Source organism: Lottia gigantea, assembly GCF_000327385.1.
Source record: "Lottia gigantea unplaced genomic scaffold LOTGIsca_18, whole genome shotgun sequence".
In the NCBI taxonomy this organism is placed as follows: domain Eukaryota; kingdom Metazoa; phylum Mollusca; class Gastropoda; family Lottiidae; genus Lottia; species Lottia gigantea.
In genome coordinates, this window is record NW_008708301.1 from 1,528,580 (window position 1) to 1,549,093 (window position 20,514).

The 20,514-nt window shown below is 32.0% G+C and overlaps 2 protein-coding genes across 2 annotated transcripts in view; both read right to left on the reverse strand.

Moving 5' to 3' along the window:
* Positions 1-6,098, reverse strand: part of LOTGIDRAFT_231209 (hypothetical protein) — a gene marked incomplete at its 5' end in the record, with an annotated part of 50,937 nt that extends 44,839 nt beyond the window's left edge. Inside the window, 12 exons of the mRNA XM_009052228.1 lie at positions 1,498-1,606; positions 1,795-1,933; positions 2,109-2,285; positions 2,538-2,597; positions 2,700-2,784; positions 3,443-3,493; positions 3,922-4,017; positions 4,244-4,340; positions 4,556-4,661; positions 4,916-5,162; positions 5,375-5,532; positions 5,724-6,098. Of these exons, the coding sequence (XP_009050476.1) occupies positions 1,498-1,606; positions 1,795-1,933; positions 2,109-2,285; positions 2,538-2,597; positions 2,700-2,784; positions 3,443-3,493; positions 3,922-4,017; positions 4,244-4,340; positions 4,556-4,661; positions 4,916-5,162; positions 5,375-5,532; positions 5,724-6,098 (1,700 nt within the window). The remainder of the gene's footprint in view (positions 1-1,497; positions 1,607-1,794; positions 1,934-2,108; positions 2,286-2,537; positions 2,598-2,699; positions 2,785-3,442; positions 3,494-3,921; positions 4,018-4,243; positions 4,341-4,555; positions 4,662-4,915; positions 5,163-5,374; positions 5,533-5,723) is intronic.
* An 847-nt stretch (positions 6,099-6,945) lies between these two features.
* LOTGIDRAFT_231210 (hypothetical protein) lies at positions 6,946-19,777 on the reverse strand (the record flags this gene model as incomplete). The annotated part of the gene is made up of 18 exons (XM_009052229.1): positions 6,946-7,040; positions 9,631-9,812; positions 10,052-10,191; positions 10,432-10,572; positions 10,690-10,762; positions 12,246-12,354; positions 12,765-12,903; positions 13,180-13,356; positions 13,707-13,766; positions 14,992-15,076; positions 15,270-15,320; positions 15,684-15,779; positions 16,006-16,123; positions 16,374-16,479; positions 16,758-17,004; positions 17,198-17,355; positions 17,746-18,074; positions 19,579-19,777. 18 exons carry the CDS (start codon positions 19,775-19,777, stop codon positions 6,946-6,948), a joined length of 2,505 nt encoding a protein of 834 aa, XP_009050477.1.
* Positions 19,778-20,514: the final 737 nt, after the last annotated feature.

A 20,514-nucleotide genomic window follows, 5' to 3' on the forward strand; every position in this document is an offset into this window, starting at 1 on the left:
TTTAGAAGGTTTTAATATTAAACCATCAGTATTACAACATCTAAAATATATCATAAACTATTTATAGAATAATCTGATCATCAATAGCTGTAGCAGGTTTAGAAGGTTTTAATATTAAACCATCAGTATTACAACATCTAAAATATATCATAAACTATTTATAGAATAATCTGATCATCAATAGCTGTAGCAGGTTTAGAAGGTTTTAATATTAAACCATCAGTATTACAACATCTAAAATATATCATAAACTATTTATAGAATAATCTGATCATCAATAGCTGTAGCAGGTTTAGAAGGTTTTAATATTAAACCATCAGTATTACAACATCTAAAATATATCATAAACTATTTATAGAATAATCTGATCATCAATAGCTGTAGCAGGTTTAGAAGGTTTTAATATTAAACCATCAGTATTACAACATCTAAAATATATCATAAACTATTTATAGAATAATCTGATCATCAATAGCTGTAGCAGGTTTAGAAGGTTTTAATATTTAACCATCAGTATTACAACATCTAAAATATATCATAAACTATTTATAGAATAATCTGATCATCAATAGCTGTAGCAGGTTTAGAAGGTTTTAATATTAAACCATCAGTATTACAACATCTAAAATATATCATAAACTATTTATAGAATAATCTGATCATCAATAGCTGTAGCAGGTTTAGAAGGTTTTAATATTTAACCATCAGTATTACAACATCTAAAATATATCATAAACTATTTATAGAATAATCTGATCATCAATAGCTGTAGCAGGTTTAGAAGGTTTTAATATTTAACCATCAGTATTACAACATCTAAAATAAATCATAAACTATTTATAGAATAATCTGATCATCAATAGCTGTAGCAGGTTTAGAAGGTTTTAATATTAAACCATCAGTATTACAACATCTAAAATATATCATAAACTATTTATAGAATAATCTGATCATCAATAGCTGTAGCAGGTTTAGAAGGTTTTAATATTAAACCATCGGTATTACAACATCTAAAATATATCATAAACTATTTATAGAATAATCTGATCATCAATAGCTATAGCAGGTTTAGAAGGTTTTAATATTAAACCATCAGTATTACAACATCTAAAATATATCATAAACTATTTATAGAATAATCTGATCATCAATAGCTGTAGCAGGTTTAGAAGGTTTTAATATTAAACCATCAGTATTACAACATCTAAAATATATCATATACTATTTATAGAATAATCTGATCATCAATAGCTGTAGCAGGTTTAGAAGGTTTTAATATTAAACCATCAGTATTACAACATCTAAAATATATCATAAACTATTTATAGAATAATCTGATCATCAATAGATGTTGGAATTGCAATGTTTTTTTGGAGAAATATCACGGTTTACATCGTTGGAAAGTGTTCGTGTTCTTATGGAAGACGGTAGGCCTTCTATACGTTGTATTATTAAGTCACTTTCTTCTAAGCTAACATCCCTAAAGACTGAACTTACTTCATGATAAGTGTAACATTACTGTAACCAATTCTATCACTGGGACCAACTGGTCCTGTACTTAAAGTTGCAACAGCTGCTTCTAAGTCAGGGTGGGTTTCAGTCTTATCTATATCACAAAAAAATCGAAAATAAATTTTTCATTCCATATGACCACTCTCATGAAGACCCGATGCCACTCAATGACTCTATGGGCCCGTCCTCTTGCTCCTTTCCTCGAGTCCACATAGCTAATGAATATCATTTAGGTACTTCAATTACAGAAAAAAGACAAAATTAGCTACAAAGTCGACTCACTGTAAGAGTTTTCAGGTTGAATTCCAATTGTCCAGAAATTGTCTTTGAAAGGTCTAATACCCATTGCTTGAGCAAATATTGATGAAACACCAATTTTCCATTGATCAATACCAGGCTGATAATCACCACTTACTCGCGCCTAAATCATTCATTAGTTATATTAAATGTCTTACATTCCAAGATAATTCTTGTTTTTAAGAACTTATAATATTCTGAAATAAATTCTGCTTCAAGCCGTATTGAGCACAAAATGGAAATACCCAGCAAATTTATGACCAAATGAAGCATGATTTTAATACAAATCTGTAACTTACTTGAGTTACTATTGGCAGTTCTAAGGTTTGCATAGCTTCTTTTGTATTAGACATGCAATACTGCATAGTCATTCCATGCTTTTTGGCTGCTGATGCTATTTGTGTCAACCACATAGTACCCAAATCTATTTGGGTCAACAAAGCGTTTAAGGTTTTGAATTCAACATTTAACCAATCCTGGAAGCATACATTGTAATTAAGATATTTCTTCAAAGACATTTGATGTTTTATGCAGCTGTAGTTGAAATAGAACACAGCGTGGGTAACACAAATCACAACTTTATTCGGAGTACCATGTATTAAAGGGATAGATTCGACGGTTTGTCGGGGTTTGAATGGCTTGATTAATGAGATTCGTGACCTGTTGCTGGCACATAATTCGGCGTTTTATTGTAGCTATCAATCAGTTTTCAAACCAAGGCTAATTACCTGTTCATATACAATTAATCCCCATTTTCTGGCTTCACCGAGGAAATAATCCCAGAATCTCTGAAATTGAGTAATGACAAAGAGAGTAACTGTGCTTAAAAAACATTAATGACAATTTGTAAAATGAGAAACATTTTCCCTTTGGCATTGAAAAAAAATTACCTGTTCGATTGGTAGCGCTCTCTCTTTCTCGACGATAAATTCATAATCACCTCCATTTTGTTTAGCATACACTGTATCTGGTGCCCTGTATTGAAAAACAAGTGGTTGCCAAGCAAGATACGCCCACTTCACTGATAAATTTTCAGTATATCAAAGGCTGTCGCCAATCTGTGTCAAATCGTACCAAAAATCTAATTTGTACAAGATATTGGTGATATAATCTAACACACAAAATTTCATAAAATTTTGATACAAACTGCCAACAAAGTTTGATGCATTTTTAAGTCAAGTCAAGGGCAATAACTCAAATTCCGTTCATTGAAAAATCAAATTCATACTTGACCACGATCACATTGTAATAGATGATCACACCAGATTTCATTAATATCAGATGAAAACTGTAGTCTCTATAGTGTTCGCAAACAAATTTTGACGCATTTTTACGAAGTCAAGGGCAATAACTCTAAAACCATTCATCGAAAAATTGTCAAATTCGAACGGAATCAAGATCTCATCATTATAAATGATCAAACCAAATTTCATTTAAATCGTATGAAAACTGTATATAGTCTGTATAATGTGGGCGTTAAAGCAGACTACTTTAATTTAAAATATGAAATTTGCACTCAATTCGGATATGAACTCGCATTTTGTTTGATCTACTTTTATCTTACTCAAACAAGTTTTTTTTTTTAGTCTTAAGCATATGTTTTGTTAAACCTCGACCTCGGCCAATATCTTACCAATATTTGTTCTGTGCTAAAATAGGTAATCCAGTCTTGTTGTATACATATCTAAAATGAAAAAGTAACGAAAATATTGCATGGTTATGTGGTATCGACTTTTTGTTAGGTTTATTATGGGTAAATTACTTTTCAAGTTTTCAATAGACTTGTCTTGTACAGAGTTACTATTCGCACCTGCTGAAAGGTATGACTTGACATCGGTCGCCATTGAGGTACTGAAGAGAGGGATATATTGATCGTTTGTTTGTCAATGAATTAAGAAGTACATATATTCTTTGGTAGCAATTGTTTCAGATGTGGGATTCACCTAATTAACAGTGATGTTGATTGCATTGGTAGCTTTAAAAATTATTTTACTTTGTTATAGAATTGATCATTTTCAAGGAATTTCATGCATTTTAAAGAACATTAAGGGTCTTTTCATGTTTTAATTTTGAATATCATCGACTTACTTAGGCGTTATTAAAGGTACTTACTGCGATCCATGAGGGAATACTTCTGGTTTAGGAGCCCAATCTTTTACCCCGTTATACATTCCCCAAGTATATCGCCAATTATCATACTGAATATACCTACAATTTTACATGTTTTTTTTCTGTATACATCAAATTCTATTGGCAATGTCCGCATCGCCATACTCTTTTTCGGTTTTTGATTTTACTAAATTGAGGAATGAATTGTATTAAAAGGTTTAAAATTGAAATATTTCCAAGCTCAACTGTGTATTTTATAAACTTCTTTATGATTTATATTTACAAAATATTTTAGTTTTGTAATATTATAATGTTTTGAACTTACCTATAAGGAACTTTGATTTCGTCAATATAAGTCTTGATATCTATTATTGTGTCTTCATAAGTTTTATTTTTCTCTGTCATAACATAATAGTATGCCCCTAATAAAATAGGAATACGAATTACATAAATTATTGTACCCATATTTTCGCATTTTTCAAACATTAATTATCGAACTCGAATTTTTATTCATCTGTAATGTGCATGGGTTAGATCTAACCTTGTTTTCTTCATTGTTACTGCAGTAGTTTCAACTAATATTTGGAATTTGAGTGAACTATCCCATGGAAAATTTTGTTTAAGTGACGCCTCTTACCGTTGTCTGTCCAGAAACCTAAATAATTTACTGTTAAATCACTCAGTACATAAGAGTCATGTCTTCCATGTCGATATCGTAAGTATTCACCCCATCCATCAAACGCCTAGAAAAACATGGATGAGAACGTTATTATATTTCAGATGGAAGACTTGCTGTAGAGGAATTTGATATTTCCCTATTATTGAATCACAAAAAAGTTCCATAAGAGTAGGGACGCAGGATTGAATATGTCAGTCGTCTGAGGATCGCTTAGCGTGAAACTCTGAGTAACATGTTTCAGGTTCTGTGGTTATATTTGTTTATCGCTCCATGAATTTATTTTTGCTCCATTATATGAATATACGTGACTTGGTATACCTTATTAATACCTTGATCACTATAATATACCACAGTTTCCATCTGATAATCTTCTGGTACTTCATCTACTAACCCCATGGTACCCCAGTGTAGAGCTCCATTAGTTTCACTGACTGATTCGTGCCACACTGATGTTGACATAAATCTGTTAGCTGGTGAAAATACCACAGCATTACCAGAATTGTCATAAACAGCGTAAGGTCCTCCCTCGACACCAAAATTAATACTTTTTCCACTTGAATCATATCTAAAAGCAGAATGTAAGCATAACTCTTGATTGGCTACTACCTGTTGTTTTTTTTACCTATGTTCGATTGACATAAATGTTATAAAGTATTACAGTACTTTCTTTCTTAAACATGACAGGAACTAATTATGAAATCGGTACTAATAAACTGATGGAACTGAGGGTCTTTCAGAGCTTGGCATTACAATACTAAACAAAAAAAAAAACATTACCTTCCTATTTTTCTTGCAGTTTCACCAAACATTAAACCACCATATGACAAGCAACCAAGATTTGGTGGAATAGTGCCATCTAGTGTGAACCCAGGAAAGGAGGAAATGGTTGCCTCCGCATCACCAGATGATGTGTTATGGGCACCATTGACATATTTCTAAACAATGTAAAATTGTGATAAAACTCATACAGTAATGATTTGTTACATTAGTCATAAGGAAGAACATCTTTGTGCTAAACAGTCGAACACTAAAATAGATAATGTTTTTTTTATACAAAAATACTTATGAAAACTGGACATATTCTGTCAGAAACTAGTAAATAAACTATAGTATGCATAAAACCAACCTGGCCAAATACAATCAGTGGTAACCTGGGATACTGGTACGTCTTAATATAGGTAATAATATTCACATTACCAGCTTGATAGTTAAAATTAGTACTAGACCATCGACCTATTTCATCACTACCTTCATCAGATGTAGTTGTTGTTAGTTTCAGATCTTTACCACTAACAAATTTATGACCATCAGTAAAGAAGAATGTAGGAGCACTGTTAAACCATGTTATATTATTGATACTGATTGAATAACTACCATCAGATGATGTTTTGATCGAGAGTCCATCAGAAGATGATAAGCTTGGTTTAGGTATCAGTGGTTCTGCAGTACGGAAAACGGACAAAGAGTGAAACCAATAATAAAAACAAAAATTAGTAGCCATAGGAAAATTGGTTCCTTTGAATGAATTTTCGACAAAAATAGTTTAACTGCAGATTCTAATTACGTTTATTAATTTTTAAATTTAAGAAAAAGTATGTTTTTAATGCTCACCCGAATTTGTTACACAGAAAACAAAACAGCAAATAAATAACAATTTCAGCATGTTTTTAAAGTATCTCTGTGAATAAACCACAGACTGACTGCCTATGATTAGAATAGGCCAAAATATATATAGGGCAAGGTTGCGTTTTATCATTTTTTATCATCACGAATTGATAATATGGCGACCTTATCTGTTGCATGATCGAAGTATGCAGTTATTTCGACATGTATTTTAAAGGGACAGTCTGGTTTTTTACAGACGTCATAAAGTGAAACAAAACATTAACAAAAACTATAAACCGATATCTAGATATGCTCCTTACTTTATCTTAAAGTTAAAAACTATCTAAAAGGTTAACTTCAAAATTAACGCCGAAATGTAAGGTAATATTATCCTTAAGAACACAAATTACATGGAGATACTACTTCTAGGTTTATTACATACTACGCTTCGAAACACATACAGGTAACGTTATCAAGTAAAATGATTAACAACGGTAGGTAGGTAGGTAGATGACAAGTTAACGTTTGCTTCCAGTGGATGCTGATATCGCAAACTAGGTAGTTGTTGGTAGTCGTTGTAGTTGGTAGTTGGATTGGTTCGAATTGGATGATTCTGTGTTGTTGGTTTGGTTGTTGATTCTTCATTAGATCTGGTGGGGTCGAATGACATGGCGGTGAAACTCGGTCCTGGATGGTGTGGCGTAAGTTACTCGATCTCCTTCATTCTTCCAAACTCGTTCTGATCATGGTATTTCTTGTTGATTGGTAGTTGAATGGTAGTCGTTGGTTTGGTTTGGTTTCGGTAGATTATCTGTTATCTGTTGGAAAACTAGAAGACCTGAAAAGAAAAAGAAAAAAAAAAGATTAACAACCAAACAACACAAGATCTATAGGTAAATCAATAGAAGCCATAAAGGGATGTAACAATAACAATCATTATTAAAGATGTGCATTTAATAACAGCAGAGGATAGAAAAAAGAAATTACTTGAAACCAATAACAGTATAAACTGTATTATCCTATTTATTTTAGAGGTTTCAACTAATATTATATAATGTTCGTATCTGAATCTAGTTCGTATGTCTTCATATTGTCTGATTACAGTGTGTCAAGCATGGATTTGAAAGAATTTTAGAGCAAGGTTAAGCCTTATAACAACTATCTTCATATAATAACGTTTATATTTTATTAAAGACTTGTTTTAAAGGTTTTACAGATGCGCCATTCTTTTTGACCAATCATACTTTAGTCTGAGAAATATAGACAACAATCAAAGATAAACAGGGTTTCTAATTACACAGTTGAATAATGATGTAAAATAAATTACTGGTCAGTGTCCATCACAGAGTTCCTTGGGGAGAAGTTATTGTGTATGATTTAATATTGCTGACAGGCTCCGCCCACAAGTCACAAAAAGATAATGCAATCGAGATAAAACACGTTCGCTAATGCAATGTAGAAGATACCAAGACGAAGATGTAATGTAACTAGTGCAATGTAAAAGACGCAAAGACAATAATGCTTTGTTCAATGTACAATTTCGAAAGTGAAAGGACATTGCACGTATCATTTTAGGTATTGTGTCGGCGGTTTTATGTAATTTAACATTAGCATTGTGAATTAGACGTATTATGACATAAGTAAAAGAGGTATTTTGTCTTTGAACATTGCACAGATGTATCGTGTCGTATGTATTAGACATAAGTACATAGCATCAAATTCTGAATACGATTGACCTCCATAAATCTTTAGATAATTAAACAAACTTATTAAACCACCAGTATGACAAGATCTAAAATAATACATGAAATATTCATAGAATATTCTGATCATCAATAGCTATATCATTACAACACGTAAAACAAAGATCAAGATTCGTGAACGCAAGTCTTATAATCTGAATCAATTTCATGTTTCAAGGGAATATTTCAAGGGAAGTAACTCGTAACAAAATTGTAATTTTTTCAGAGAAATAGATCAATGTAACAAACTTTCAACAAAGTAAAAATGTGTTGTTGTTTGATCTTTTGAACATTTTCAATCTTATAAAAACGTTAATTGACTCGGAAGATTAATCGTAATTTTTACATACCTAATGGTTAATGGTTCAGATCTGCCAAATTTCATTTAAATCGGATGGAAACTGTAGTTTCTGTTATCTTCACAAGCCAATTGTGAACGGACGGACATTATAATTCGTATAAAAACTCATCATTCATCAAAATTTGACGCGTTTTTCCTGAGCCAAGAGCAATAACTCAAAAACCGCTCATCGAAAAATCATCAAATTCAAACTTGACCAAGATCTCATCATGATAAATGATCACACTAAATTTCATTTAAATCGGATGAAAACTGAAGTCTCCATTGTGTTCACAAATGAATTTTGACGCGTTTTTCTTAAGTCAAGGACAATAACTCAAAACCGTTCATCGGAAAATCAGCAAATTCGAACTTGTCCAAGATCTCATCATTATAAATGATCACACTAAATTTCATTTAAATCGGATGAAAACTGAAGTCTCCATTGTGTTCACAAATGAATTTTGACGCGTTTTTCCTAAGTCAAGGACAATAACTCAAAACCGTTCATCGAAAAATCAGCAAATTCAAATTTGACCAAGATCTCATCATGATGAATTGTCACACCAAATTTCATTTTAATTGGATGAAAACTGTAGTCTCTATTGTGTTCACAAACAATTTTGACGCGTTTTTCTAAGTCAAGGGCAACAACTCAAACACCGTTCATCGAAAGTTCGTCAAATTCGAAATTGTCCAAGATCCCATCAATATAAATGATTAAACAAATTTTCATTAAAATCAGGTAAAAACTGTAGTCTCTATTGGACGGACGGACCGACGGACATTATAATGTGAGCGTATTAAAACTCATCATTCAGCCTTACACAGTTTCTTCTCCCAAACATGTAACCCAAGATCAAGGAAATTATCATTATCAATTAAGAGGCCAATCGTTCAGATCATAAAACTAATTTGTCAAGACGAAGATCATTATTCTTGTCATTATTTTTAAATATGCGATTCACCATTATCAAGTAGATTTATTCATTTAAGCAAATCGAAATTGGTAAACATATCGATGACAATATAAAATTTTAAATTAAAAGATAAAAATGATGATTTAATTATGGAAGAAATGAAATAAAATTTGAAATAATGAGTAGTTTATTTATATAAAATCTTACACGAATAAATAACAATTCAAATACAATATCATATCACACAGGAAAAGTAATAAATATACAATGGATTAATGGTTAAAAACAAAATATATTGTTTTCACAATCTCTATAAGAGAATTAATAAGAAACACATACTAATCAATATCGATAGATAATAGTTGTTTGACTAGGTAACGATACATTTAGAAGCAAGAACATGCATACGACCTGAACCACTGGTACCTAATGCACAATTAATAGTATTGGTTTGTCCATCAATATTAAAATAGAATGGAACTGATTCTCCTGGTTGACCAGTTATATCTATTGTTAACTCATTAGAATCTTGATTTATTTGAGTTACTCGTTGTGGGGATACTGGTACCCATTTAGAAATCTCTCCTAATATTACTATCTTGTGGTTGCTGAAAGCAAAGAAAATTCGATGGTTAATGAATGAAATGCTAACCATAACCAAAATAAACCCTTCATACACCTGAGTCGTGAAAACCAGATGGTAAATATACCAATATGATTGCGGATATAAATAAATGAGTGTCCAATTTGAATCTAAGTTTCAATGCCTTTAAGTTATTTTTCAACAAAATTCACCTATAACAGCAAATATAAATATATTGCGATGACCTACTGATACCCCACCTACCCTATAGTAAGGACTGGTGATACATAATACAAACAGAAATCTACTTTTGTACAACCAGTTGTTATGTCTATTGTTGAAATGTTAGAGAACACTGTTAAACTTGTAGGCCTATCCATTTCAAATACCACCAATTCTTCAATCTAAGATAGAGAAGTTGATTTCGATTCATAAAAGGGTCAAATGAGGGCATTTACAACTGGAATGTGAATAGTTAAAAAAGGCGTTAAATTGAAAGAAAAAAATTTTCTATATTTCCTGTATTAACAAAAGTCCTCTTATCCCAATTATATCAATTGTTTGAAATATTTATATGATAGAACAGAGAAAATAAATTTAGAATTTTGTTGTTTATGGAATGAACGAGATTTCATATTACTTACAGTATCAAATCCAGCCTTGAAAGGTGTCAAACTATAAACATTGGACATGTTAGCTGCTAAAATAATACCAAAGTATATTTCACCAATTTTAGAATAAGTTGACCATACTTCACCTTCAGGACCTCCGCTACCTAAAGCTGACTGAAATGTATTTAAATAAACAATATTAACTTGATGATTTATATATTCAGTCTAGACCATTATCTATACAGTTTAATTAAATTGAGAAATAAACAATAACCCGAACGGTGCACTAACCTGAATAATCTGATCATCAATAGCTGTAGCAGGTTTAGAAGGTTTTAATATTAAACCATCAGTATTACAACATCTAAAATATATCATAAACTATTTATAGAATAATCTGATCATCAATAGCTGTAGCAGGTTTAGAAGGTTTTAATATTAAACCATCAGTATTACAACATCTAAAATATATCATAAACTATTTATAGAATAATCTGATCATCAATAGCTGTAGCAGGTTTAGAAGGTTTTAATATTAAACCATTAGTATTACAACATCTAAAAAATATCATAAACTATTTATGGAATAATCTGGTCATCAATAGCTGTAGCAGGTTTAGAAGGTTTTAATATTAAACCATCAGTATTACAACATCTAAAATATATCATAAACTATTTATAGAATAATCTGATCATCAATAGCTGTAGCAGGTTTAGAAGGTTTTAATATTAAACCATCAGTATTACAACATCTAAAATATATCATAAACTATTTATAGAATATTCTGATCATCAATAGCTGTAGCAGGTTTAGAAGGTTTTAATATTAAACCATCAGTATTACAACATCTAAAATATATCATAACCTATTTATAGAATATTCTAATCATCAATAGCTGTAGCAGGTTTAGAAGGTTTTAATATTAAACCATCAGTATTACAACATCTAAAGTATATCATAACCTATTTATAGAATAATCTGATCATCAATAGCTGTAGCAGGTTTAGAAGGTTTTAATATTAAACCATCAGTATTACAACATCTAAAATATATCATAACCTATTTATAGAATATTCTGATCATCAATAGCTGTAGCAGGTTTAGAAGGTTTTAATATTAAACCATCAGTATTACAACATCTAAAGTATATCATAACCTATTTATAGAATAATCTGATCATCAATAGCTGTAGCAGGTTTAGAAGGTTTTAATATTAAACCATCAGTATTACAACATCTTAAGTATATCATAAACTATTTATAGAATAATCTGATCATCAATAGCTGTAGCAGGTTTAGAAGGTTTTAATATTAAACCATCAGTATTACAACATCTTAAGTATATCATAAACTATTTATAGAATAATCTGATCATCAATAGCTGTAGCAGGTTTAGAAGGTTTTTATATTAAACCATCAGTATTACAACATCTTAAGTATATCATAAACTATTTATAGAATAATCTGATCATCAATAGCTGTAGCAGGTTTAGAAGGTTTTTATATTAAACCACCAGTATTACAACATCTAAAATATATAATAAACTATTTATAGAATAATCTGATCATCAATAGCTGTAGCAGGTTTTGAAGGTTTTAATATTAAACCATCAGCATTACAACATCTAAAATATATAATAAACTATTTATAGAATATTGTGATCATCAATAGATGTTGGAATTGTAATATATTTTGGAGGAATATCATGGTTTAAGTCGTTGGAAAGTGTTTGCAGGTTCATATGACTCTGTCTGAAATTCTTGTTCTTCTAGAGTACAGTAGGCCTTCTATACATAGTTATTAAGTCACTTTCTGCGAAGTTAACATACTCAAAGACTGAACTTACTTCATGATAAGTGTAACATTACTGTAACCAATTCTATCACTGGGACCAACTGGTCCTGTACTTAAAGTTGCAACAGCTGCTTCTAAGTCAGGGTGGGTTTCAGTCATATCTATATTACAAAGGAAATTGAAATTAAATTTTTTATTCCATATCTAAATCAGAGATTTAGGCAAAGACTTTTTTTCTGGATTTTAGTTTGCTTACAAAGGTGTTATCGTTAATGGTGTTAATTTCGACCTTTTTTGAGAGAACGTCCAGATGCACAGTTTATAGAAATGCGGGGCTCGCTTTCTAACTTTCATTAAACAACAGTATCTCCGTGGCTTTAAGCTACTGAGGACATCAATTATTGTCGCTTACGAAGTAGATGATTCTCACCACTCTCATGAAGACCCGATGCCACTCAATGACTAAATGGGTTTGTCCTCTTGCCCTTTCCTCGAGTCCACATAGCTAATGAATATCATTTCAATTACAGAAAAATACTATATATATCAGCTTCAAAGTCGACTCACTTACTGTAAGAGTTTCCAGGTTGAATTCCAATTGTCCAGAAATTGTCTTTGAAAGGTCTAATACCCATTGCATGAGCAAATATTGAGGTAACACCAATTTTCCATTGATCAATACCAGGCTGATAATCACCACTTACTCGAGCCTAAATCATTCAATTATTATCTAATGTCTAATATTTGATATAATTTATAGTATCTTTAATTATGGTGCGTGTAGTTTGGGTTAGGTGTTGTTTTAAAGGCTAAGTTCTATCAGTGTCAATTATTTTAAAGATCACTTTCAGTTTTAATCTCTTCCACACTGGTTTAGATGCATATCAGAAATTAACTGTAGTTGAACTATTTAAACACAAAATGAAAATACCCATTCGAATTTATGACCAAATGAAGCATGATTTTAATACAAATCTGTAACTTACTTGAGTTACTATTGGCAGTTCTAAGGTTTGCATAGCTTCTTTTGTATTAGACATGCAGTACTGCATAGTCATTCCATGCTTTTTGGCTGCTGATGCTATTTGTGTCAACCACATAGTACCCAAATCTATTTGGGTCAGCAAAGCATTCAAGGTTTTGAATTCAATATTTAACCAATCCTGGAAGCATACATTGTAATTAAGATATTTCTTCAAAGACATTTGATGTTTTTTGCAGCTGTAGTTGAAACTTTATTAACTCAGACACACAGCGTGGGTAACAAGAAATCACAATATACAGAGACAAACTTTTGCAAAAGGAAAGACACGGATAATTCTGGACACATAAGGATTTGAAGGCCAATTTTTTTGTGAACTCTACTACTGATTAGCTTGACTGAAAAAAATTCTTTTTCCGAGACGAAGGTACGATTGGATGGCGAACCCGGCATAATTTGAATGGCTAGATTAATAAGTTTCATGAACTGTTGCTGGCTATCAATCTGTTTTCAGACCAACACAATAATTACCTGTTCATAAACAATTAATCCCCATTTTCTGGCCTCACCGAGGAAATCATCCCAGAACCTCTGAAATGGAGAAATGACTTTAACTGTGCTTAAAAAACAATTTTGACAATTTGTAAGATAGATTGCCAGGCAAGGTAATATACGCCCACTGGCAGCTTTGATTTTGATAAAAATATTTAGCAGTACAGTAACAATCACCAGTATGAAATATTCAACCTTCAGTCATACACTTCTTTTGAACTCTTTAGGGCGATACTGAATAATATTGAGTATGAGTTAGTGTCCTTGTCCTTGAGTATGAGTTAGTGTCCTTGTCCTTAAAAACATGTTCAATCTTTAGCTCGTGAAAACTCAAGAAGACAAATATTCAATCTTCAGCGCAGTACTGAATTATAAAACCAAGTTTTGTCAAAATCCGGCAAGAATCATGCCTTATAGTGTTTTTACGAGCTACACATTGAACGAGTTTTCAAGAACAATAACTCATACTAAATATTTTTCGATTTTTCTGATTTTCAATAGGGTTCATCCTTGTGTGATCACAAACACTCACACCAAGTTTCCCCAAAATCCGCCAAGAATTGTCCCTTCTAGAGTGTTTACAAGCTAAAATTTGAACGCGTTTTCAAGAACAAGGGCAATAACTCATATTCAATATTTTTCGATTTTCTGATTTTCAATAGGGTTTATCCATGGGTGATAACCAACACTCATGCCAAGTTTCGTCAAAATCCGTCAAGAATTGTGCCTTCTAGAGTGTTTACGAACTAAACATTGAACGCGTTTTTTCTGATTTTCGATAGGGTTTATCACTCACACAACGTTTCGTCAAAATCAATCTTGAATTGTGCCTTCTAGGGTGTTTACAAGCTAAAATTGAACGCGTTAATAACTCATATTAATTTTTTTGATCTTTCTGATTTTAAATAAGGTTTATCCTTGGGTGATAACAAACACTCACACAAAGTTTCATCAAAATCCGCCATGAATTGCACCTTCTAGAGTGTTTACGAGCGTTTCAAGAACAAGGGCAATAACTCATATTAATATAAATATATTATAAATATTTTTGATTTTTCTGATTTTCAATAGGGTTCATCCTTTGGTGATTACGAACAACCATACCAAGATTCGTCGAAATCAGTCAAGAATTGTGCCTTGTAGAGTGTTTACGAGCAATTGTGGACGGACGGACGGACATGAGTGACGGCAATATACGCCCCCATTTCATGTGGGCGTATAAAAATGAGAAACATTTCCCCCCTTGGCATAGAAAAAAAATTACCTGTTCAATTGGTAGAGCTCTCTCTTTCTCTACGATAAATTCATAATCACCTCCATTTTGTTTAGCATACACTGTATCTGGTGCCCTGTATAGAAAATAATGATCAAATAGCATTTCCAAACCAGTACTTTTACTTTAAATTATGAAATTTACACTCAATTCGGATGTGAACTCGAATGTTTTGTCAACTTTTATCTTACTCAAACAATTTTTTTTTACTTCTTCAGCATATAAAGGTTAACGTTTTGTTAAACCTCGGACCTCGGCCAGTATCTTACCAATATTTGTTCTGTGCTAAAATAGGTAATCCAGTCTTGTTGTATACATATCTAAAATGAAAAAGTAACAACAATATTTCATGATTATGTTGTATCGACTTTTTTATTAAGTGTAAATTATTTTTTACTAACAAGAGGGATATATTGATCGTTTATTTGTCAATGAATTAAGAAATACATATATTCTTTGGGAGCAATTGTTTCAGATGTTAGATTCATCTAACAGGATGTTATTGTAAAATGACTCTTTTGCTCTAATGTTCATTGCTTAGGTAGCTTTAAAAATCATACATTCATTGTTATAGAATTGATCCTTTTCAAGGAATTTCATACATTTTAAAAAATATTAAGGGTCTTTTCATGTTTTAATTTTGAATATCATCGACTTACTTAGGCGTTATTAAAGGTACTTACTGCGATCCATGAGGGAATACTTCTGGTTTAGGAGCCCAATCTTTTACCCCGTTATACATTCCCCAAGTATATCGCCAATTATCATACTGAATATACCTACAATTTTACATGTTTTTTTTCTGTATACATCAAATTCTATTGGCAATGTCCGCATCGCCATACTCTTTTTCGGTTTTTGATTTTACTAAATTGAGGAATGAATTGTATTAAAAGGTTTAAAATTGAAATATTTCCAAGCTCAATTGTGTATTTTATAAACTTCTTTATGATTTATATTTACAAAATATTTTAGTTTTGTAATATTATAATGTTTTGAACTTACCTATAAGGAACTTTGATTTCGTCAATATAAGTCTTGATATCTATTATTGTGTCTTCATAAGTTTTATTTTTCTCTGTCATACGAAAATAGTATGCTCCTAATAAAAGAAGAATTCGAACTGACAAGACAAGACATAAATTAATGTACCCATATTTTCGCACTTTTCAAACCTTATTTACCGAACTCAAGTTTTATCTTAATTTATCTGTAATGTGCATGGGTTAGGTTTAACCTTGTTTTCTTCATTGTTACTCCTGGAGTTTCAACTAATATTTGGAATTTTAGTGAACTTCATTTTACTCTGTCAAGGTTGTTACGCATGAAGTAAACTTTCCCATGTAAAGTTTTGTTTAAGTGACGCCTCTTACCCCTATCTGTCCAGAAACCTAAATAATTTACTGTTAAATCACTCAGTACATAAGAGTCATGTCTTCCATGTCGATATCGTAAGTATTCACCCCATCCATCAAACGCCTAGAACAAACATATAGGATGAGAACGTTATTATATTTCAGATGGAAGACTTGCTGTAGAGGAATTTAATAATTCCTATTATTGAATCACAAAAAAGTTCCATAAGAGTAGGGACGCAGGTTTGAATAGGTCAGTCGTCTGAGGATCGCTTAGCGTGAAACTCTGAGTAACATGTTTCAGGTTCTGTGGTTATATTTGTTTATCGCTCCACAATTTACGTATTGAGCACGATGAATTTATTTTTGCTCCATTATATGAATATACGTGACTTGGTATACCTTATTAATACCTTGATCACTATAATATACCACAGTTTCCATCTGATAATCTTCTGGTACTTCATCTACTAACCCCATGGTACCCCAGTGTAGAGCTCCATTAGTTTCACTGGCTGATTCGTGCCACACTGATGTTGACATAAATCTGTTAGCTGGTGAAAATACCACAGCATTACCAGAATTGTCATAAACAGCGTAAGGTCCTCCCTCGACACCAAAATTAATACTTTTTCCACTTGAATCATATCTAAAAGCAGAATGTAAGCATAACTCTTGATTGGCTACTACCTGTTGTTTTTTTTACCTATGTTCGATTGATATAAATGTTATAAAGTATTAAACATGACAGGAACTTGTTATGAAATCGGTTCTAATAAACCGATTGAACTGAGGAGCTTCGGAGCTTGACATTACAATACTATACAAGCAATGTTGAATACCTTCCTATTTTTCTTGCAGTTTCACCAAACATATAACCACCATAGGATAAGCAACCAAGATTTTGTGGTATGGAATCATCTAGTGTGAACCCAGGAAAAGAAGAAATGGTTGCCTCCGCATCACCAGATGATGTGTTATGGGCACCATTGACATATTTCTAAACAATGTAAAATTGTGATAAAACTCATACAGTAATGATTTGTTACATTAGTCATAAGGAAGAACATCTTTGTGCAAAGTCCATCCCTAAAAGTGTCTGATCACCATTATTTACAAGGATCACCTTTACTTTTAAGCGCCCCGTGTGCTACAGGCAAAAGATCCATCGACAGTTGGAAACCGAAAAAGAGCAGGCTAATGGCACTGACCTGGCAAAATTTCCCTCATTGCACCCTGCATGGCGTTGCCCGTCTTCATTAGCCCACATGGTGCAGAAAAGTAGATCGTAAAACTCAAAATTCATTTCATTTCATTTTTTACTTTTAACCAAACATATTCATCAAAATTTACTGGTAGAATGGACACGAGATAGTAAGCATAAACCAACCTGGCCAAATATAATCAATGGCAATTTGGGATAGTGGTACGTCTTAATATAGGTAATTATATTCACATTACCAGCTTGATAGTTAAAATTAGTACTAGACCATCGACCTATTTCATCACTACCTTCATCAGATGTAGTTGTTGTTAGTTTCAGATCTTTACCACTAACAAATTTATGACCATCAGTAAAGAAGAATGTAGGAGCACTGTTAAACCATGTCATATTATTGATACTGATTGAATAACTACCATCAGATGATGTTTTGATCGAGAGTCCATCAGAAGATGATGAGCTTGGTTTAGGTATCAGTGGTTCTGCAGTACGGAAAACTGAGATAGAATTCAACCATTAATGAACCTTTATCAACAAAAATCAATAAGCACAAGCAAATTTTACTCCCTTCAATGCAACTTTATCAACAAAGGTTATTAAGTTTAAATGGACCTTTATCATACAAAAAAATTAATAACCAAACGCAAACATGACTCCTTTGAATGAATTTTCAGCCAAAAGGAAATAGTTTAACTAGAGATTCTAATTACATTTAATAATTAAGTCTTAATTTTTAAAAAAAAGTATGTTTTTAATGCTCACCCGAATTTGTAACACAGAAAACAAAACAAATAAATAACAATGTCAGCATGTTTTAAAGTATCTCTGTGAATAAACCACAGACTGGCCATGATTTGAATAGGCCAAAATATATATCGAACAAGGTTGCATTTTATCAACTGATAACGAATTGTTAATATGGCGACCTTAAAGATGGATTTCCTTATTTTGAATGTCAAATTAAGCAAACTACAATTGTATTTGTATTAACTGTATTTGATTAATTTGTGTTTCTAATGAATTATCATGTACTCTTAATCATTATGTGCTTATTGCATATAGTTAAGAGTTTTAACCTTTTAATGTCCATGTATGTACAGTCTGGATAACCAAAAACAAATTAGGTAATTCTCTTCTAATTTAGCTAATCATGGAACCCATCTTTACTGTCGAACAGACGTATGCAGTTATTTCGATATGTACTTAAAAAGGAAATGTGTGCCATTATTTTTTTTTTGACCAATGCTACTTTATATTCAGAAACCGGAATTTTTTAGATAAGTCAATCGGTAATAATAGTGTTCACAGATCAACGTCGAAATTTGTGCCTTCAAATCCATGTGTGTCCGAAATTATCCGCGACTGAATGTTAAAATGACTACTCGTCCTTACTTTATCTGACACATTAACTTTTTACATTTTTGTGGGATGTACAAATTTAAGCAAATAAATGCCAAATTGTAAGGAAATAAGGAAGGAATGAAGTAAGTAATAAGGGTTCAACTAATATTATATAATGTTCGTATCTAAATCTAGTTCGTATGTCTTCATATTGTCTGATTACAGTGTGTCAAGGATGGATTTGAAAGAATTGTAGAGCAAGGTTAAGCCTTATCACAACTATCTTCAAATCACAACGTTATATTATTTTATTAATTTATTTAAGATTTGTCTTTAACTTATCCAAATTTATTCACAGCAAACTTTTGTCCCCTAACATAAGTACGGTAGAATAAGGAGACAAATATTCACTGGAAGTTTTTGGATAAGGTTTAAACAATTCTTTAATAAAATATGAACTTTATCCCCTTACGAGAGGTTGGTTGAGGACTAATTGCATAGATTGAAGACCACTGTTATCTAAGTGTTTCTATTTTTTTCTTATTCTTAAATTCTTAGATAATTAAACAAAGCAAGCCATTACAAAATTTACTAAGTATATGAGGGGATGCGGAATATCGACAAAACAGGCCCCCAGGGAAGTTTAAAGTATGGATTTACCAACACGGACTCTACCACTTTTAGCCTGGCCTCTGAAGCTCGACGAGATTTCTGTGTCAACTGTTGAAAAAGATGGATCGAATTGGCAATAGGATTGTAGCTCCTCAAAACTTCTCTTCAATAGGCCTTTACAGCAGGTCATCGACGTTTCAACTTCCATTAACATCGAGTCTAAAACCGGGAAGGCAAGATTGATCATGATTCCAAAGATGACAAAGTACGGTTAGCATTTGATTCGAACTAGGAGGAAATGGCCAGCATCAAAAGCAGTTGATGAGGTCGAGAGCCGGTTAAGGCAAATAGATACCGTGGAAATAGTGGCAGTAGAACGACAAGGCATGGTACTAAAAGAAGAGTATACCGAGCTAGGGGTGAAATACGCAATGAAGGATGGCCTCAGCAGAGGACATCGGCGGTGTAGCAGTAGAAACAACATAGCTGTACATAAAAAACCAAAACAAAAAACCATTTATTTTCAAAGCACATAAAATCATATTAAAAACCAGTGGTATAACAACAAATACCACTCTGAATGGTTGTATCGCTTTTTATTTGTATTTTGTCAACCTTTTAGTTCCATCTAAATCATTGTTGGAAGGTTCTGAAGGATTTCGATTACATATTAGTATCAATAATATAACATGGTTTAACAGCGCTCCTACATACTTCTTTACTGATGGTCATAAATTTGTTAGTGGTAAAGATCTGAAACTAAGAACAACTACATCAGGTTCTAGTAGCGATAAAATAGGACTATGGACGAAAATTGATGTTTATTATCAAGTTTGTAGTAGAATTAATAGAGCCTATATCATGAAACTTATCATGATTATTATATACCGTGGTGGTCCGAAGATGTCTCTTTGCAAAAGGAGTTTTGTCCCTTTGAAATCTTATGTCGATTGTACTAAACTGGAAATTTGAAACTTCGCACAT